The sequence below is a fragment of the Pangasianodon hypophthalmus genome, chromosome 22 (assembly GCF_027358585.1).
Source record: "Pangasianodon hypophthalmus isolate fPanHyp1 chromosome 22, fPanHyp1.pri, whole genome shotgun sequence".
Taxonomy (NCBI): Eukaryota; Metazoa; Chordata; class Actinopteri; order Siluriformes; family Pangasiidae; genus Pangasianodon; species Pangasianodon hypophthalmus.
In genome coordinates this window covers 15,090,421-15,113,143 of record NC_069731.1, presented here as the reverse complement: position 1 = coordinate 15,113,143, position 22,723 = coordinate 15,090,421, and the positions used below count along the sequence as shown (strand labels likewise).

General features: G+C 36.4%; 1 protein-coding gene across 8 annotated transcripts in view; it reads right to left on the bottom strand.

The window, feature by feature from the left end:
- eya1 (EYA transcriptional coactivator and phosphatase 1) overlaps positions 1-22,723 on the bottom strand; it is a 51,415-nt gene that overhangs the window by 15,833 nt on the left and 12,859 nt on the right. For 4 of the 8 annotated variants that reach the window (XM_026938195.3, XM_026938198.3, XM_026938196.3 and 1 more), the window contains 8 exons: positions 21,833-21,899; positions 20,586-20,725; positions 18,429-18,557; positions 13,802-13,884; positions 11,757-11,943; positions 10,556-10,698; positions 10,001-10,084; positions 3,917-4,006 (listed from right to left, as the gene is read on the bottom strand). In XM_026938195.3, coding sequence (XP_026793996.1) covers positions 3,917-4,006; positions 10,001-10,084; positions 10,556-10,698; positions 11,757-11,943; positions 13,802-13,884; positions 18,429-18,557; positions 20,586-20,725; positions 21,833-21,899 — 923 coding nt within the window. The remainder of the gene's footprint in view (positions 1-3,916; positions 4,007-10,000; positions 10,085-10,555; positions 10,699-11,756; positions 11,944-13,801; positions 13,885-18,428; positions 18,558-20,585; positions 20,726-21,832; positions 21,900-22,723) is intronic. The other 4 variants (XM_026938197.3, XM_026938199.3, XM_034298215.2 and 1 more) reach the window with 3 other exon arrangements.

Genomic DNA, 22,723 nt, shown 5'->3' with positions numbered 1-22,723 from the left:
GAACAAAGTATCAGCACTCTATATCTCTATATATATATGTATGGCTAGATATACAGAAAGATAACTATAGACATATAGAATAGTTCCAGGGTTATACATATGTAAGCATAAAATAAAATATATCTTCATATTACAGATGTGATGCCATATGGACAGAGTGTCTCCGCATTTCAACAAACCACGTGAGCTTTAAAGAACTTTACAGAAAACGTTCTGTATAATAATATCAATATACTACTTCATTATTAAACACAAAAGAGTATAGCTTTGCAAGTTCCTGCTTATGTCTCTATTTAACTTTGTTCATTTTCTTGTTTATTCTGTATTCTTATTTCCATTATAACTAACCTTGTGCATTTTTAATACAAAATTTATCCTATCCATAATGGTAAATATAATGGATAATACATATGTTATAATATTATTCACTAATGTTATCAGTAAAACTATTTTAAAAGTTATTTTGTTCCTGAAGTCATAACTTTAAGTTTTACTGAATGGTCGACATTTTGTCCATATTAAAGTAATTAATATATTTATGCCAAAAACATTTTTTATATCCACCAGAGGCACACACAGTGTTAACAAAACGTATTGCAACTTCTAAAAAGTCATAAAAGTGCATTAGTTATGGAATATTATATTCCTCTGCAGCCTATCCTTAATGCTCTGGGTATTCTGAGTAATACACATGTGTGTGTGTATGTGTGTGTGTGTGTGTGTGTGTGTGTGTGTGTGGTAGCAGTGGGGTTTCCCTTTATGGCTCTGACTAAATTAGATATAGCATACGCGTTTCGACAGAGCCATAAATACAGACCTGCTGTGGTGTTGTTTACACTGAAGTAGTGTGTTCACTTGTGTTTAGATGAAGCCTGTAAAAATGGAACCGGCCAACCAAAGACATGCAGCGCTCGCCACAAAAGAACAGCGTAATACAAATAGTGTCTAAAAATTAGAAAATAGTGCATGCATCATTCCTTTGCTGTCAAACTGTGTTGTGGAGAATCTGCCCTCATGCTGTTCTAGTTTTAACAGAACCATCCTTGGCTTTCGACCTGTCAAAATGAGCCGTAATAATTCCCTCATTGAGATAAAGCAGAGGAAACTATGCGCATTCGAACCGTTTTTATAAGAGGCTCCCTCACTCGAGCTGCCAATTCATCCATGGGCACATGAAACAGAAATCAAAATACGGGACAGATGTTAAAGCCACATTGAAGCTTTTTGTCACAGCCTCATTTTCGTACTTCTCAGAAATCGGCACGGCCGCGTCTATTAAAGCGAAGTGCAGTTCCCTCAATCCGATGTGGCCAAACATACGGGAATATTTAACAGCCAATTGCCGCCCATTAACTTTGATCGCACGACTGTGACTCGGCTGTCTCATGCAGCACAAACATTTTCTTTCTACTCACTCGTTTCTTTTTTTTCCCTCCTCGTCCGAAAAGGTCGGTGACTAATGAAACTTGGCAGCTCACTTCACACTTAAGTATCAAACAAAACATTTCCTCTCTTGCAGGGTCAGACGCGAGCAGGACGTAAAGGAAAAGCTTGTGGGTCAGCGGTGTCGGATTATAGAGAGAGAGAGAGAGAGAGGGAGAGAGAGAGAGCTGGCATTTGGTTAGTTTGGGTTTGTACAAGTCTTGAATGAGAAATAAGAAATGACATTTTGAACAAGACATGGGCATTGTGCAATACGTTAATCTGTGCTTTAACGCTCCTGCGATTAGCGTGAGTAGATAATCGGTTATGTGCTATAGGCCTACCACGATGCTGTTCAACAAGCACAGGAGCAACTCAAAACACCATAATTTGCCATAAGTCTTTCCAAAAAAAAAAAGTCTGAAAAACAAACAGTCTCATAGAAGGTCCTTCCATTCCTAAGGGTACATTATATTAGCTAGCTAGCTAATGTAACGCTACATTCAAAGAGTCAAGTGTTCATTGTTTTTACAAGATATTTCACATGAACAGCCCACTTTTGAGGTATTCACAACTGTACAAGATTTTATAATAACTCCAAGTTAAACACTTGTGATGGAATGTGGCTCTTTCTCCAGTCTGGATAGCAGTCGATAGTCGCTAAGTATAATTACAGTGCGATTTTAGCCATACGGAATATTTTCTTAGTAAATTACCAACATATCTGAGGAAAATGTGGATATTTTTGACAATTCTGTCTCATTCACACAGTCACTATGCCCTTCCATTGTCCAAAAAACACTCATGCTAGCTCATCAACTCATTAATCTTAGTCATTATCCTCATTACTTAGCTTATAATCAGTGTCCATATTTCCCAACAGTGGTCTCATGACTTTAACAACCTGAATGACAAGACATAGGTTTAGCTTTCCATGTTGAAGGATCCAAAAAAAAAAAAAAACGCACAAGCAGTGTATCGAGCATGCCTGTGACTTAGCTTTAGTTAGCAACATTTGTGTTTCTGTGACAGTTTGATCTACTCGAAAGATGGATTTTTAAGCTAAGAAAAATGATGTTATTGATAAGAAAGTATTACAATGTACTACATTTTAAGTATAAGAGTACATGGATGTAAGCTAACACTCTTACCATGCTACAAATTGGAGGCAAATTTGACCCAGCCAGCCTAAGTTTTACCCCTCATTGAGTAAAGCAGACAGACACCCACGCAGTAATTGCCCCTAGGGGCAGATTTTACACTGATCTGCATGAATCAGGAGAATGGGGGTCGCCCCAAACCATGACCAAGAGGGGCGGATAGCATCGCAGCATGACACGTAGACACTCCAAGCACATAGAGAAACACTAGACACTGACAAATTGCCCTGGCTGGAGGGGGGAGGGGCGAAAGGGGGCAAAAGTGTTGGGGGGGGCAGTGAGACTGACAGGACGTGTAAAATTCATCATGTCCCTCGGGCTCTGAAGTCATACATCATGGCTCAGGAACTTTTATGCCATTAAACGGTTGTTGCTGCTAAGCTTCATAATGTAACTTAGACACTGTGTTGTGACTTCTCATACGTATGTTCATAACGTGTCATGCTCATAATGTAATCTATACAGTCTGTTGTGACTTATCTTCAATCTCAGGATTGGGCTTTGCATGTTATGGTTAAGAAAATACGCTAATGTTAGCACAGAATTAAGGGGAGTTTTGTGAGGTAGGCGAAAACAAGCTGCCATTTTACTCTCCCAGGACTGCACTTGCTCGTAATGTAACATAAACACAGGGTCGCCAGGGTTTACACCAAATTGAGCTAGTTTTGGAACAAGGTTGCGGGTGGAAAAAGCAAGTATGCGGATGGTGTTTTCTGGGTCACTAAGATCTTGTTTTAAAGCAAATATTCCAAATTAAATCCAATATATTTTAGCAATAAAAAAATAGGCTATGAAAAACAACCAATGATGAAGAAACTATATTGCCACTGTTCTGTTATATACCGACAAGATTTTTTAATGCTAACGCTAGCCACCCATTTTCCCTTGACAAGAAGTAAAATTAGCTGCTTTAGACCAACACTCTCTCTTAATATAACAACTTGTACTTCAGGACTAGGCTTTACATAAGATGATGAAGAAATCATGCTAACAATACCCAGGGAATGTTTTGTTTAGAGGCCAGTAACATTTACTTTCTGCCACAGAAAGTCAATTTAGCTGGTTCCATTCTACTATTTCACCAAGTTGAAGCAAATTTTATCTAAACAAGCCAAAACAAAATCCAAAAACAACTACGTTTCTGAAGGATCTAGAAGTAGTTCTCTGTATCCACACCACAACTTTTCCTCCGCAGACAGGCTTGTTTTGAATGTTCCCATTACAGGTATACAAAAAAAAATTCTACATTTCTATTAAAATAAGGATGAATGCCAGACACATTACTGAGTTCAAAAGAAACCAGCTCAGAAAAATAAAAACACTTGAGCACTTACTTCTAAGTCATTGAAGAATAAATGTGTGTCTGCTAAATTGAAGATCATCTCCTCCATTCGGAGTCCCAACGACACAGACGTCGGTGGATCCTGGAAAACATGAAATATTGATTATTAAGTACAATACCGAAATATGATTGATCAAACATAGAACAATTATACAGGATCCATCTACAAATCACAACAAACACAAAGTTTATCACATTGAGACTTAAATGGTATTTAAATGTAGGTGTCGCATTGAGTACATAGTATATGTACATGTAGATGTTGCATCAAGTCCTTATATGGAAATGAAGGTTGTATTGAGTCCATATATGGAAATATATTTGCCGCATCGAGTCCATATTTGGAAAAGTAGGTGTGGCTATTACCTCACGTCTTTAAATCTATAGTCTATATATACTAGAAATGTTCACTTCAAAAGAAGAAAATCAATTGCATTCATACTATATATATATATATATATATATATATATATATATATATATATATATATATATATATATATATATACAGTATATTAAGTCTTTCAGAAGGAGCTCATGAAGTCAGAAGAAGGAGCTCAATCTGCATGCGTTTTCACAGATTTTCTTAGCTACCTAACTAACGAGCTAAATTCATGACAAATTTAAATTCATGACAAATTTATGTCACAAATTTTCACTGCTTCAGGACACTGTTACAGAAATAGCCATATTAATAGCAGATATTTCACACAAGTCTGTCAGAATTATGCACACTCATGGATTTAACTAGCTTAGATCGTAAAATGTCATATGCAATTCAGCCCTGATACAGAGTTTCAGGCCAAAATCAAAGTGATACTGATACTCATTACTAGTTGCATCCCTAGTTAACATGATTGCTGTGTGGGTTTGGCTTATATTGTCGCTGTGTGGGCTGCAAAAGTTGTAAAAGTCTGTAAAAGTGCATTGAGATGTGCTGAAGCTCATTCTGGTATCATAAACACATCATTCTTCACATGCTTTAGTTTCTTCATCATCATTTTCTCATTGTTAAACCATAAAACCTCCATTTACATTCCACCTCAGACAGGACGCACTTTTAATCTGCACTTGCTAAAGTGAATGATGCATTTGTAGAGTCTCTCAGACATAAGCAGATTTGAGAAAAATGGAAAAAGAGCCTTTTTTTCCCCAGATAAATGCTGAAGCTTTTCCTTAATATCCCTAATATTCCCTAATATCATCAAGAGGCAAAATACCAAAGGAAATGGTTATTCTTTTTAAAATTTTTATATATTTTTTTTAAATAAAAAATGTCTACCGATGTTTCTTTAAATGGTATAAACACGTCAGACTTCAAAATATTTCATCAGTTAACTTTGATTGTTAAACTGAACAGAATTAAAAGCACGTGTCTGTCTCACTGCTAGCAAAGACAGCATTAGAATAATATAATTGAACCTCAGTGTTTTATGATTTCTGTCAGTGTGTATTTGGTTATTCATATATGTTTAATTGTTTTGTTCGAGGTAATTGAATTTTACCCAAATCTGGAGCACTGAAGACGTTACAAATCTTATTAAATGCGGATTCAGACATTAGTCACTTCCATTAATCACTTCCTTTTAAACTGTATTTTTTTTGTAATCATCGTTCACTCAGGGCTTCATGTTCCTAATCTTTGAGCTCTTTATTAAAAGAGAGAGAGTGAGAGGAGAGCAGGTGAACGAGAGGATTTGTTCCTGTATGTGTGTGTGTGTGTGTGTGAGAGAGAGAGAGATTCAGTGTGTTCAGCAGTGGGGATTAAATGTAAAGCCACCTGAAGAATCACCTGAGCTTTTCTCCTGATTGCGTGTCACACTCAACAATGAAAATGATTTAATTGCAGAAGAACCACACACAGAGTCAGTTCCGCATTTCTTCTTCATTAATTTAGTGTGTCCTTAAAATTTTTTTTTTTTTTAGAATTTTTTAAACTTTTTATTTCTATTTTCTGGCTACTTCTTTATAAAAAAATTAATTATATGAAAAGTTATGTCAATTATGAAGATTTCACTAAAAAAAGAAAATAAGGAACAATAAAAGAATGGATTTAGGACTTTAGAGTCACGAGTCTTACTCTGATGTCTGTGTATTTATACTTTTTCCTACACATATGTCTGAATTTCCATACTTTTCTAGGTCTGCTTTTTAAACACTTCTGAGATCTGCATAAGAACCGTGTTGTGAAATTAAGACCAGTCTAGGAATATGTCAGAGTAGTGTTTGATTGAATAAAACTAGTTCCTTGTATTTGACCTGGACAAGATGTTTGAGGTTTGATTGAGGTTTTCTTTTTTAGAAGTATTTAAGCTTGATATAACGAAAGAAAGTATCATAAAATAAAGCTGAAATTTATTCATCTGTCATTTGTCCATCGCAAAGATAACTCGACAGCAGAGATAAAATGAGCTCAATCTAAGCATATAACACTGTAAAATGTCCTGGAAAAAATTATTAGTGCTTGAAAATGTCATGAAAATCCTGATATTTCACTTTAAACCACCTGTTAGACTCTGCTGGTCGTGTGCTCAGACACTAACCGTATACACACACATGCAGTATAATATTGTAGTGTGTCAGGATACATCCACACTGCTATAATATCTATTTATGAGCCCGCTACTCATCGCCCTCATTACACACGCCTGCATTTTGCATCCGACAGTTAATAAAAACGAGTTTGGTGCTGAGAGGAATGTAAAGTGCATTTCTGCGGCGTGGCGAATCCCCTCCAATTAAATCGAGACAATCATTCAGCAGGAGGAGTTAAGAATACAAGGAGGCCAAAAGGTCAAAAGGCTCTGCTCCTGTCAGTGCTCCACCTGTTTTTACCCATCAGCCATCATCAGCAGGGCGCCAAATCCCCCCTCCGACACCACCGCACAGCCGCACACACACACACACACACACACACACACATAGAGGCACACCCTAAAACCCCGATGGTCACACAGCTGGTCTCAGCCATCAGCTTTATGGAAGTGAGCTGCCTTTATGCCAATTAGGATAACTGATAACCACAGCAGTGCACTTTTCCAATACAGCTCTATTTATAGTGTGAGTTCAACGGGGGGAAAAATAGTTTCTTTTCCTCCTTGCTCTCATAGTAGTTCTGTTCCAGCTTGATTAAGACTTTAAAACAATATAAATTACAGCCGTCTCTTCAAGTATATAATAAAACCAATATTTCAGAACTGAATGCAGTGTTAAAAAACTATTTTTCATATGCGTTCAACAACAAAAAACATTTTGCTTCATTTATAGAAATAAACCATTGAAAAATGATAAGCAATATTTATTGAGTACAATCAAAGGCTCATACACTTCCTGGAGGTTTCTTTCAGGTTCTCTGGGTTATTCTGTTATTCCAAAATGTTATATACCATTAACCAAAATCTTCATCTCATAATCTGCAGTATTAAAAATATTTACAAAAATACAAAGAACAAAAAAAGAACAAAAAAAAAAAAAATCATATAGTTCTGTTCACTACCTCTACTTGGAATTTATTGAATATACAAAAAAGAACAATGTTTTAATTAACCCACATTTCATTCAATGGCTCTCAGATTTCTTCTGGTCTTTTTTTTTTGTCTTTTTGGACAACTTTAATGTGCAGTGGCTATACATTATGACCTACTGACTCTAGAACAGTGCAGTGAAGCATCTTTTATTTCCCACTTTAGCAACTCACTACCACAGGCCGTGTCTTTAGATTTTATAGCAATACAGCAATATTTTACTTGTATTATTATTTGAGCAACAGGTGAGGTTTTTAAGTTTTTTAATGTTTTGTGAGAATAGCACTGATTACACTAAAGAAATTACATGCATCAAAGAACTTAAAATATTCAAATATAAATATTAAAATATATATATATATATAAGGAACTAATAGATTGAACGAATATAAATTCAGCTGAGAGCAGCTCAGTGTGTTGCACATTTGAAAGATATAGAGATACAGAAGAGAGAGACAGAGAGAGAGAGAGAGAGAGAGAGAGTGCGCCTAGACCTCTGAGGCCCTTTTTGCTCCATGTATGCGGCAATACTACATCTTTGAATGGTATCTTGGTATCTTGGTATGGTCATGGTAATAAAGCTACTTTGAACTGCATGAGAGGAGTGTGTGTGTGTGTGTTTGAAGCCCAGAGGCTCATTTTTTTTCCCAGCATGCACAGCAAAGACAAAGTAAATAAACAGAGTTAAGGGTCGAGGGGCAAAGCTCTCTAGGCCCTAAAACAAAACACCGCAGCCATCAAACACCCCACTGCAGGAACAAAGAGAGCGAAACGATTCCATCAACACACACACACACACACACACACACACCCCATCACAGAATCTTAGCACAAAAGAGAATGAAAGCAGCTACACAACTCTGTCATTAGACATACCGCACTAAGCATTGTTTTTTTTAATTCCATTTAGTATATTAATTGCTGAATGTCAGTCCAAGTCAAATAAATGCATGGCATCATCAGTAAGGCTTGAGAATCAATCCAAATAATTCAAACTCCTTTTCACAATGCTTCTATTAAATATTATATATTAAACCATGATTTCAGCCAAGGCTGTTTTATAGGATACCAAAAACAGCTCTCTGGCTGAAACCACGAGATATTTATTAGCCTCTGTAATTTCCGTCGCACATTATTCTTTAGCTCCATGATGGCTCTACCTTTACACACTCTCATGACCAAAACAGAACTCTGCTCCATGTAGCCATCTGTCTGTTTCAGAATCCCGGAAAGTACCAGGCTAATCTCGCTAAGAGCGGAAGGTTTGGAAAGCACTTCATTAAACTAACAATGAAGTATTTTTGAAGGACAGGAAAGCAAAAAAAAAAAAAAAAAAACGCTTAAGAAGTGTGAAGTGACATTCTCAGTGCAACTGTTTTGCGGTCACATATCTCAGACAGCTGCAGGCCAAATCGCATTCCTCTCAGGCCTCGTTGGGCCGATTAAAAAAGGAAACAATTAGTCAAACTGGTCTTGGAACCATGCAACAAATTCACCAAATATGACGGGTTTCAGTGCTTCACTGTATCTTTTTTCTTTTTTTTTAAAGAGGATGATTAATATTGTGTAGCATTGTAGCAGCAGTGTGAGGCTTATTCAACGAAGGAAATGTCTGGAGTGTTGTTTAAAGTGCTCTATGCGATTTTATCAAAATATTGTAGAAACAACTTTTTCTCTAATCTCTATAAAATGCTTTAAAAACTTTACAGCAGGTTTCAATCATCTGACCAGTTTTGTGACATCACAAATACTTGTTTCTGATTGGTGGATCAAGTCAAAAGTTTAACACACAGCTCTAAATGAAACTTTACAGCAGGTTTCAATCATCTGACCAGTTTTGTGACATCACAAATACTTGTTTCTGATTGGTGGATTGAGTCAAAAGCTTAACACACAGCTCGAAATGAAACTTTAGAGCAGGTTTCAATCGTCTGACAAGTTTCGTGACATCACAAATACTTGTTTCTGATTGGTGGATACGACAAAAATGGAATCACAGCTCAAAATTAATGCTCATGATACTATGGAAGAGAGTCACAATGTAACCATGACAGTGACAATAAATAGACATGGATTTACTCAGAAATGTATCATATATAAATCAGATTTATATTTTTTAAAAAAAAGCAACATTGGAGAAATATATTACCCTCCTAGATGTAGCCATAGCAACAATCCAACAATAGTCAGATATGTGTGTGTGTGTGTGTGTGTGTGTTTTATGGGGCTAGAACGTTTGTTAAATACAAATGACTGTGTTGCTAATTTCATTCGGTTCTAAAGCAAAAACACAAAAAATATGTTTTATGGCAAGTTAGTGAATTAACAAGGAAAATTATTTTCTGATATCAGGACTCCAGCTTCTCCTACACAGCATAACGTTAAATATATAACTATTATAGATTATTACGGTATATTGTCATACCCAAACACGTCTAATAATCACACCTTGAGAGTTGTGTATACTCGAACTGCTCTATCTTTATGTGCATTTTTTTATTTTCACTGCAACATTCACAGATTTTTTTTTCATTCATTTTCAAAACACTCACCCTTCCGTATCTGTTGGCGTAAGACCCCGTGAGCAAGGAATGGAAAACGATGATCGTTTCGTCCAAATCCCAAATGAACACACGCTGGAAGGGAACGGAGAAGGAGAATGCTAAATCAATGGCACATGCAAACTGAGATGCTTGTCAATAAATAGGGCGCTAGGCTTTAGTGGTCAAGGGAGAAGGCGGCATGCAAGAAAATGCAAAAAAAAAAAAAAATCTTCTGGTTCTTGCATTAACATGATCGATAATGACCAACTAATTAAGCAGATATGTTAACATGTTATGAGATACAAGATCAATAATGTAATGCAATATCAAATTTTATGCTAAATATAAAAATACAATGTGTAAAAAATATGCAATGTTAACACTAATGCTATAATATGGATTGCAAAGGAAAAATATTGGATTGTTCATACAAGAAAACTCTCCGTTTTCATGTAAATTTTTGAAAATAGTAACTCATGCATGACATTCTACTAAACAATTCGGGTTAAACACCTAAATTCCTGGTTACATTTACGGGAACCAGAAAGTAAGTTTGCACAGTACCTCAAGGTCAGAGTCCGGCGGTGGAGACGGATTATTGTTCCTTCTTCCTCTTCCACGTGACTTTCCATCCGAGGCTCGACGCAATCGATCTGAATCTGAATCTTTAATGGGGGTTGATGGACTGTGGATTGTACTGTACTCTCCTGCAGGAAGACACAAAAAAGTGTATCAAAAGAGAGAAAATAAAAAAAAAGGCTTTCACCTTCGAAACCTGAACAATGTGCGGCTGAATCCGTTTATCTGATCCTCTTACACCCCCGATACCGTTTATTCAACACTAATGGCTATAAGGGAGCGTCTGGAGTGCCCTGGTTCAGCCTGTCTGTTCTGTTCTTCAGGTCAAAATGACTCTTTTGAACTTTTTACTAAAAGTGGAATCACAGAAAGAGTGTGTTATTAATGTGAGGAACCATTTGTAAAAGTCATTGTTATATTACACATATGATGTTCAATGGCTGTACCAGCCATCTCTGGTGGTCTACACTGTATAATAAAATCGTGAATTCTATAACAACCTGTATAATAATGCGTGTTCTCCAGGTCAGATTATATGATGAAGATCTTCTGGCGATAGACCTGTGACTAAAGAAATTTACTATGTTCTGCTTATGTCATCAATCTGGGCTCGTTTATAAAATCGAGTCACATAAACAGAATCCTCCGTCAAAGCTAGCTTGAGGTAGTAACAATAATAACATTTTTCTGTTTGTTAGCATGTTTTGTTTACGTTTAGGCATTACCACTACCGTAATTGTAGCTGTTGCATAATCCTATGCCATCCACCTATTGGTGGCTTTTAGACAAGTGTCATAGCAGTGGTTACACTCTGAGATTTTACACAAAATGTCCGCCAGAACTTTTACGTCAACTGTATTTGATCGTAATCTTTAACTCACAACCAAAGAACTCTTTTACGATGTACGATTGTTCCATAAAAGCAAAAATGAAGCCCAAAATCGCACACAGTAAAGCCAGCTTAAGACATTAATAAGCCAGTATAGCAATGAAAAAGGGGTGAGTCAGTTAAGTAGTCACTTTTTAAAGCATCTGGGGCAATTAGCTAAGAGTAACTTATGAAGCTAATGCTTTTACTAATTGTTACTTGGCTTCTCCACCCCTTTGTTTGATAAACAGCCTGCAAATACCATAGCTAAAAACCATGAGGCTATTTGTTAGCAAACAGTTGTTGTTAGCATCTCACCTGCTGATTGGTCGGTTAGAGCCTGGCTGGTGATTGCGGACGGCGGCTCCTGCAGCGTGTACGTGGCCGTGGTGGACGGCGTGGTAGGACTCGTGTTGTTGCTGGTCATGTAGGGCGACGTGTATGGGCTGCTGTTGTAATACTGCGCATACTGACCCTGGCCAAATGCAGGGTAGGACGGGTAATCCTGCACACACAAACACGTAAACAAGTGTGTGTAAAGATGTGTACATTCAATTACATAATACATATATAAATACATCAAATTTACCAATGCCAATGTTATAATATAGCTAGTTCATTAGCTAAAATAAGCATGTTAATAGATAATATACTGACACTGATAGAACAGGTGTTAGCTATTATTACTGTTAGCTACACTAAGTTATAAGAGCCAACTACCATTACCGTTAACTACTATAAGTACGAAGTTTCAGGAATTAGCTACTATTACAATTAGATATTATAAATGTTAGCTACTACAGCTGCTATTAACTATCATTATCTATTATAAACTATATAGCTACTATTAACTACTGTTTGCAAGTGTGGGCTCCAGGTGTTAGCTACTATTAGCTACTGTTATGTACTATAAACTCCAAGTTTTTAGTTATCAATAGCTATGGTTATCTACTAGGAAATACAGGATTTAGCTACTGTAAGCTACTATAAACACCAAGTTTTAGCTACTGTTATCTACTCTTATAATCCAGTTATTAGCTACTATTGATGATATATATAGCTACTATACACCCCAGGTATTAGTTTGCTATCAAGTGTTAGCTACTATTAACTACTGCTAGCTACTATGCGTATGTCTATTATTAGCTACTGTTAGCTTCAGGGATGAGCTATTAATTGTGAATTGATAAATAAAGCTGAAAACAATTTAAAGTCTAATCTAAAACAGTTCCATTGTATTTTATCTTTTAAACCAGTTATCAAAAAAGTTTCGCACTGTGTCTGAGGAACAGGAGTGTTATGCTATCATTTCTACACAGAAAATGATATGATATGCAAGCCACAATATATAAATATGAAGTCAATTAATGTACATTGTATTTATAGCAGAGGAACACACACACACATACTGCATGGCTGTAATGTGATACGGGATTGAAACACTCTACAAACACTGCTACTTCCTTGCATTGATTCCCAAATATGTAAACGTGAACACATGTCTGTCATGTGCTACATCTGGGAAGAGATCTGTCTTTTGTCTTCTTTTTTGCTCTCATGGCGTAACACATATGTGAGAATATCACAGAGGTAATCCTTGTGTGCAGCAGGCTAGACATTTTGGAGTGATTCCTATCATGTGGATAAGATTTAAGGATACAGATGTTCTAGAAAGGTTTCCAGAAATCCGGTTTGCATATGTTGACTTGAAACAGCTGAAGCTAACCTTTAAAGAAGATACGCTGTCAGTATGCACTGTTTATGATGGAAAAATAAAGCTAAAGCTGTTTGGTGTGTTGTGTAGCCTCCTGTTGTGCTCATATGCGGGAGGACGTGAGCTTTATTTACATGCTAGCAACAGTAAACTTCAGACAAGAAACATATTTTGGGGTAAGATGGACATTTTGGCCAAACTGTTCCTTCAGCTGCCTGTGTTTGTGTTTGCTAGCATGAATGAATTTATAGAGGCAAAATAATAGCAACCATTCTTTCATCATTTATGAGGCAGCCAAAAAGTTGGACAAAATAGATTATGGCTGTCTTGAGTATTGTAAAAAGCTTATAAGTGTACAGATGTTTTATAAAAGTTTCCAGAAATCCAGTTTGTGTTATGCTACACGCAACGGTTGATACTAAAAGATAAAGGAAATCCAGTTATAGCAGTCAAAGTAGTAAAAAGCAACTATGGCTACCTGGTGCGATGTGCACTGTTGTGCTCATATCATGTGGATAATACGCAAGCGTACACATGTTTTGTAAAGGCTTCCATATGCAGACATGCACTGGCTTTGTACAGGCTAAGCTAAGCGCTAAAGGAAATACATTTACAACAGTTGAGGCAAGGGAAAGTGGATTACAGCTACCTGTTGTGTGTTGTTAAATCCAGTCGAGTTTGTCAGGGAATTGCTTCCTGCGTACAGTCCTGATGTCGTTGTAAAACTGCCTCCTGTAAGAGAAAGACAAATAACCGTGACTTGTTTATATGTGTATATGAGTGTGTGCTTGTGTGTGTGTGTGTGTGTGTGTAAAATACATTTATAGTTTCAGCTGATGTAATAGTTGACATGGATTTGTGCATTTCCATACAAGTATCAACCTTACAATCAAACACTTTCATTTTTTAACCTTTTTATTTCTTATTATATTCAGATTTCAATGCAAAATTACACTTTATTTTGACTTTAACATTGACAGTATTTGTTGAAAATTGGTCATCTATTAAAGCTGCAGTCAGTAATTTTGATGGATGTGGCTTTTGGTATGATTATGTCAGCCGTAAGGTTATCTACAAGCTAGTTTGCTCCAAAACAATGACAAAATTCGCATTCACATGACCAAATATTAACGCTGACCTTGTGAGTCAGTTTTGAGTTCAAATTCCACATCCATTACACTAAAATTGTCATTTACTTCCATGTATAGTTTCAGATATTAAGTTTCAGTAGAGATTTACTCACAAAAAAATTAGCATATGAATTAAGTAATTAATTAATAAATTTTAATTCAAAGTTATAAATGATAAAATTTCCATTTCTCAGTTCCAGATGCTAGAATAACTGATATGCATTTATGATTTTTAAATAATACACTTCAATTATTTCAATAGTTCACATGCATTTAGAATAGCGATGTAAGCTGAAAAGCATTCACACTTTCACATGATGAATGCTTGTAATCTGAAAAGCAAAAATAAAATGAGGAAATGATTCCTTGCCTGAAATATGTGATAGCATCTTGCACAGAAAAACAAAACTCTGATGCGTGAAAGCCGCATTGCTTTAGGCTAAAACTAAAGCGTGAAGCGTGTGAGGGTTGTGTGAGACGAGGGAGATGACTAACAGTGTCTTTATGTCTTATCTTTGCCTTATCAGCAGTTTTATCTTGGCTGCAGTTTGAAAAGAAAGAGGTGAAGGAGGGAAAAGGGGTTGAATGGGAGGATGGGTCTTTTTTTTTTAATCAATTATCACCTTCACAATGGTGGAAACAGTCCCAGTGTTGTGTGTAAACTACTGAAAGGCTGATGAATACACAAATCTGTCTTCACTTCACTTGGACCAGGAAGGACCTAAATAAATCGCTCTGTATAGAGGCAATCTGAAGATTATACATAATAAATACGTGTGTAAACGTGTACGAATTCTTGTGCTTACACGTTTGAATTATGTGAAGTCGCAAAGTAAACGCTAAAAAATATTTGTATGACACCAGATATGAGTGTTATATTAAACATCAAGCAAAATTTTGATGAATGAAGAATAGATGTTTCCCAAAAGCATGCATACATTTAAGATGATTCTAACTGAGAGAGAGAGAGAGAGAGAGTGTTCAGTGTGATGCTCGCTCTACCATATAACAATGATCTTTTCGCTGTGATGCTTTCTAGAAACTGAGGTAGGTGTGGCCTAATATTCTAATTAGCACACTTGATTGACACCCATCTGACATGACTCCCAGTCACTCAAGTAGAAATTTGTGTGGAACTCTATGTCAGATGTTACTCGGATAATCATATAGTTCAGATCAGATTCCTATTCTAATATTTCATTTGTTAATGCATATTAATTCTGTTTATGTCAAAATGCCATTACAGTCTGAACAGACATGTCACCAAAACATGCGAGAGTGAGAGTAAACTTTGCAACATGCCTTTCTAACACTCTCTCTAACACCGTGTCACGGTGAAAATATTTTCCCAGGAAGTTGGTTCCCATTGTGGCCGGTTTAACTAATATCAACAGGCTCTAAGCTAATGAACAGCTGTTCCTCTCTCTCTCTCTCTCTCTCTCTCAATCTGCCATACAGATTCATTTGCTGTTTTTTTCTGTAACAATTTAACTGCACTTTTGTTGAAGAAAACACACTCTTTTGTATTGTGGTCAAGAAGAAATTCCCCTTTATTTCTAAAGCATAACAAATGTAGAGCAGGGCAATGCAAGTTCAGCATAGCCACTTTTACGTCAAAAAGAAACGTTGACTGTCTAACTCTATGCAAAGGGCACCATGTTTGGATTATAAGTGTCTGGTGATATATCCTTATGAAGGCATACCATGATAAGGAAATATGCAATAACTGTACTGATAATATGCCTCATTTATCAATCTTTAAGGAAGCGTAGATGTTTTCATACACTAGACTGAACTTAATAAAGTTTTGGAAATTCTGATTTTCATCATATTCACATGTGCATGCTGATAAATATCAACCAGCCGTAAATTACCAAGCATGTTCGCAGCACAGCTGATTTACATTTCGTGACACCCGCAAAACTCCATAAAAAGCGAAGCTCAAAGTGAGCTGTAAACAACAAAACAATGACTGAATTCCAGTAATGCAGCTCAGCCATTGCAGAGCGTCAGCTACAACAAACACTAATACTTCCTTCTTTAACACAGTGGCATATGATTTGTCCTAATTGAAAAGCTAGTCTTATTCTTTTTAGTTTATAGATTTGTTTTTATTGCTTTCTTTCAAAGCACTAAATCACTAACTTTATATAAATAAGCTGTTTAAACTTGACGTGATCCTTACATGCATTTTCACTAATTCAAGCCAACTGTACAATTTGAAGCCGATCAATCGAGGTTCACATTGTGACCATGTCAATTTGCACACACTCAGGCACTGAAGTAGGATATGAATGTTTTTTCTCCTGAAATTATGGGATTTTCATGAATACTAAGTTTCTTACGTAACTTATCCTACGAACAATTTATGAATAAATCTGTTCATATGCAGCTTGATAAATGAGGCCCATTGTTATTACTAGAACAATACCATAGGGAAAGTAATGGGTACAGTAACGCTGCATAACATTTATCAGCTATTTAGAAGACAGCAATTATAGAAATAATTTTTTTAGCACATTTGGAGGGTGATTAGTTTATATTATACCTGAAAATGTCGTATCTAACAATCACTCAGCAGAGGGATCAAAATGTTTTTTTTCCATTGTTGTGTTTTACTTCCTTTTCTTTTATCCATTTCGCTCATGTGCAAATCTTCTCGTACTCTTGTTTTTTCTACATGCTATGCTACGTTTCTTAAATAAATCCTGCTCTTTGAGGTTTCAGAACAAAGCTGCTGATTGGTCTGCTGCTGCTGCAAAAGGCGTTATGACATCATAAGTTGGCGGTTGGAATTCAAATTGATGGAATTCAAATTCCATTAATGCATTTAAATGGAAAATTTTAGACTTTAAACCAAAAATCTATTCAAATTACCAACAAAATAGAGTATGAACAGAATCTGTACATTAAGTGCTTAAGTCTGGGGTTTGATTCAAGGAATGTTTAAACATATAACTTTAATCATCTTCAATCATTGATGGGAAGTTTAGCAGCGATCTCAAACCAGACGTCTCAATAAAAGCGTGACAAAATATTTTTCTTTTCTGCAGACTTCACATAAACAGCATCAGACTCCTGAATTAGCAGGAACAGGGATAGTGCTAAATAAAATTTAGAAAGGATCTAAGGCATGCTGGGGAAAAGCTAGTTGACTTTGTTTATTTGTTTGTCTGATGGGTTTAGGAAGCATTTCTTGATTTGCAGTAGAGTTGCATTTCTCACTAGATGCTAGACGTCTCAATAAAAGTGTGGCAAAGTCTTCATTTTTCTTTCTTCTTTTTCTATATCGGGGGAAATGGTGCGGTGGAGGGGAGGAGCCCAACCGTGAACTTTCTCCTCAGACTTCAGACTCCCATTGCACACTGAATTAGCAAAACCTACAGTTCAAAAAGTCATAAAAGGGACAGACGTTGACTCTGGATGGAGTGTGGAGCCACATGAAAGGCCGTTTTAAACTCCCTCCTGTCCATGAAGAATTGCCTCATGCTGGGAAAAAGGGCCTGGTCACCCAACACCCCACCCTCCCTGGGGCAAAAACCTCGCAAACCCCCACCCACCCACCCTCCTTCATTCCTAACTACACACTCCTGCACTTATTTGTTGTGCTTCACTTAATATCTCCCTCAAGAGGAGACAGTGACTTTTCAATTGCGGCTTCGTTTGCTCTTTTTTGCAGCAGAGGTTTTGTTTTCTTGTCGCGGGAGCGTGCGATGAAGTCCAGATGGACTTTATTTTAAACAAAATTGACCTCACATCGTGTACGAAGAAGGAAGAAAGACACGATTACCGAAACAGTTATCATCTGGATGAGTGAGAGTCATTGAAAGAGTGCTACTTTCTTTCCACTGCTTGGAAAAAGACATTACAGGGATAAATAAACTGAATCCTGACTTTATGTTTGAACATGACGATCAAAATGCAGTTAAGGCTGATAAATGAAACCGGTCAGAAAAAAAAATTGAAAAAATTGCTGTGTGTGCCTGTGTGAATCTGTTTCTGTCTGCATGTATGTGTTCAAATACCAAATCAAGTGATTTCATTTGATTAATTGACACATTTGGACTGAATTGAGAAACCACAGCTTTTTCCATTGAGGCAGGAACGAGAAAAGAAGAAGAAGAAGAAGAAGAAACAGACTCCGACCTTGCATTTGGTAGCTGTAGGGCGCTTGTCCCGTCTGCGGTGTTGAGAAGCTGGAGCTGTAACTGAGGAAGCTGCTCTGTCCTGGAGACTGAGCTTGACTTTCCGTCTTGATTCCTGCCCACAATGGACCTAAATCAGTTAGTGACACCAGAATAGTGATGCATAGTCCTAAATTTCACAAGTTACATATTCAAAACGTATAAATATCTGTCTGTTTGGTGGGCCATGGTTCAGAGTAATAATGGAGAAACAGTCAGGCAGTCTCTTCAGTTTTTATACCAATACAATAACAACTTTTATTCGAGGAATGATCGAAATACTTAATACCACAGTGTTGCTGAATTGTCGAATCTGATTGTTGAGAAGATGTTGATTCATTTTCTGTAACAGCAGCTTTCAGGGATAGTAAAGGCATGCTGTCGTTGATTATTTTCCTATAACAGCACTTCCCATTGTGTTTTATTCCTTACGTACATAATTCCTGATAAAACAGAGTTGGAGCTTCATCAATTTCATTGCACTAGTTTAAAATGACAGATTATCTTAGAAACAAAAATTAAATCTAGTGCACTAAAGGTTCAGTTTGTTAGTCTGGTTCGGTTAATCTTAAAACCCTAAAACAGCAGGTTTTCAGAGAAGGTTCCAAGAAGAACCTGTTTAGAAGTCTATTACTACCATTAACTCCAAAAAAAACCCTATAGGAACCCTGATAATCAATTATTCAAAAACCTACATGGTACATACACATCGCCATTGAGGACACTACAGATATCCTATTTGGGACAAGGCAGCCTAGGTAGGCAGCATTGCTGGACAAGTGTGTCTCATTGTCATGGTGGTATAAAAACAGCTTCTTTTGGATATGTTCTTATGTGTGAAGGCAATCCCATAATTCTGTTCACCACACCAATATTCTGTGAAGGCAAGTATTCAAAAACATGGCAAACACAATTGTCACAGTTTTTCCAATAAAATATTGTGATAATATCATGTATTCTGGGATGAGTTCAGTTATTGCAGTGTGAAAATTACATTTGTTAAAAGATTTCCACATATTTTACCTACTGCGCTAATGCTTTACTTCCCCTCAAACATCTCAAAATAAGCTTTTTTTGACATTTTATTTCTCAAAACACTATTGTGAAGCCAATGTATATTAATTTTCCTCCATCACAAGGAAACATGAAGAACTTTTCTTGCATCAACCATCTAAAATTGTTTTGTTTTGGCCTCTGTTTGTCTAATCTCTTACATCTGTCTATCTAGCACAAAACGAATCGGTTTAGAAATAAACGCACAGGCTAGCAAGAACTTAGTAGGTAAAAAAAAAGTCATAGACCCTAATCTTATCTCAGTGATCAGCTAGGAGCTTGGTGTACCAATGGTACCCCAAGGGGGGAATTTTAAAATAAATGTTACAGTTGTATTGCCATGAAATCTGAAGAGATGACTACTTCAGTGTGATAGAGCATTGCTAAGCAGTGCACACTGCAGAAGAATTAAAATGTTAAGAACTTTTCATTATGTAGGATGCGATGAAAATGTAGGCCTTGGGACTGTGATGTAATGACACGATGATTTGTGGGAAATCCATCATTGTATTATGTATATAAGGTTATTGAGTTAGCTAACATCACCTGGCTAGTCACTTGGTACAAACAATTTCAACACAATACCATGACAGCCCAAGCTTCGTTGCTTTTCATAACAAAATTTCTTTTGTAAAACGGATAGTTTTGGTTCTAAATCCTGATTGGCTGTGCCATGTTTGAAGTTACACACAACTGTGACTCCGCGACAATGATTTAATTCTCCTGTTAATGTGCCAAGTTTCAAACCAATAAAACCGTTGCACTACAGCCATTGTTCTGTCCATTGAATCTCTGTCTGTTATGTTGCTTAGCAACCAAAGCTTACTGTTAACAGACTACATTGTATGGTGGAAGAATTGTTCAGTGTAAAGTAACACAGTTTCACTTGCTGTCATGTACAGATGAAGGAAACTGAGGAATTAAACCAAATACAATATTTTGACAAAATCAGTGAGGAAGCATGTGGAAAAGAATCCATTAAAAATGACATTGGAACTCAGGGCCAGTTTAAAAAACAGAACGCAATAAGATGTTTTTTTTTTCTTTTTTGTCTTTTTGTGCTTACCGTAGGCCGGGATGCCGTAAGGCTGGCCTGGTTGAGGGTAAGTGGCGTAGGCCTGCTGCATTCCTGTGCTGTACTGCGTCTGTCCATACGCTGCCATGTTTTGTGAAGAAGGGGTGGGAAGAATATGCGGATAGGGTCTGCTATTGGACGGAAAAGAAAAAAAAAGGAAGACAGGAACATGATACACATTCGTTCACTCACAAAGACCTGAAATACAAACTTTTCCTCATTGATTTTTATGATTTGGATCATAAATCATATTCGTTTACATTTAAAGAAAGTGCTTTATTTCTCTTATACCACGGCAATATATCAACGAGAGCAATTTTTTTTTATTAAAGAATGACATACTTTTTATCTGTTTATCATTTCATTTAATGTTGTGGAACATCTGTGAAAAAGCTTATGCTATAGCAGCACTAGCTTCTTCTCCCCATGTCATGTAGTGCTTTGTACTCCGTAGCAATTTTACCTCTGAGCTGTACAAAACACTGACACTGGAGACTCCTTCTAAAAATGCGAAATAAATCTCTTTCCCAGAAAACTGCATCATATCATATCATACAAGTGTACGTGTAAGTTGCTACTCTAGAAACTAGAGCGCATTAATAGAACCCTGTGATTTGCCTTGCAGCCGGAACAATCAGGAAATTAATCAACACCTTCTGACCAATCATAATCAAGGAGTCTACCATGCTGTGGTATAATATTACACAACATATTTTAAAGTTCTTGTATAACTATGTGTTGTTGGAGGGGAAAATTAAAATACCAGTATATGTAATCGTTATCATAACCATAATCATAGATGCTGGGAATTATATAAAGAAGAATACAGTGTGGAAAAATCTCTACAGTAGATATTGCGTTTCATAGGAGAATGAACAGATAAGGAAAATCATATTTTTGTAACATAACATTTGTGCACTGACTGCATAGCCCTAAAGCCTAATGCATGTTGTGATAATATGCAGGTGTGACTGTATGTACAAAATTTACACGTTTTCATGATTTGACTACATAGCGTGCAATTATAACTGCCAGTAATAATAAAAAGAAATAGTAAGGTTACACTGAAAAGGAATAATTAATTACAAAGAAAATTTTGTCGAGATAATAACTCTTGCTGTAGTTTCAAATAATTAGGCTAAATGTCAAGATAGGGCAGAAGGTTCGGAATTAAAAATCACAAAAACAAAAAAAACAGACCTGCTTGTTTTATAGAGTGAAAATAAAAGTCCACTTACTTGGAAGGATAGATCTGTGGAGAGAACTGGTGAGTTTGTCTTGGGCTGAAGCCACTGCTTCCAATAGCTACGGAAAACAGGCAAGCACATACTTTTAAGCATTATAGAAAAAAAATATTAAGTAAATATGACTTTGTGCCAGCAGAACTCATGGAATCTGAATGAAAAAGTCATTACGCTGGATTTATTTCACTTAAAGCCGAATAATGAAGAGCAGTAATGAGGGAAAATAATCAGGAGGCTTTCTACTGACTGTGCAGATCCCTTTGTGGGAGGGTGGTCACACTCACACACACTCACACACACACACACACACAGTGCTATGTACATTCTGTTGATATGCTGATATAGTATTTTTCTCAGCTTATTAAATTAGTGTTAGCTATGTGACATTTAAGAAATGCTATTTCCTTAACACATAGAACACTTTATATATATTTATATTAATGATATACTAATTCAATAATACTGTACAATAACAATATTGGCTATAATTTCTCATATTTATTACTACTATTAGTATAGCTAAATAATATTATTAATACTGACAGCACTAGCATTATTATATTACTGAGGTAATTATGCTAGCATATAATATTAGCAACATAACATAGCTGCCACAAGTCACAGACATTTGTGCATTCCTCTCTCTCTCTCTCTCTCTCTCTCTCTCTCACACACACACACACACACACACACACACAAACTTATTAGTCATACTATAATGTTTCTTATTACCACATGCTTAGCATGTAGAAGAAACAGTGTCTTGCTAATATTTATGGCACTAGCATTATTATATTACTGAGGTAATTATGCTAGCATATAACATTAGCATAACATACCTGCCATTCTAACTCATAGACGTATGTGTATCTCTCTCTCTCTCTC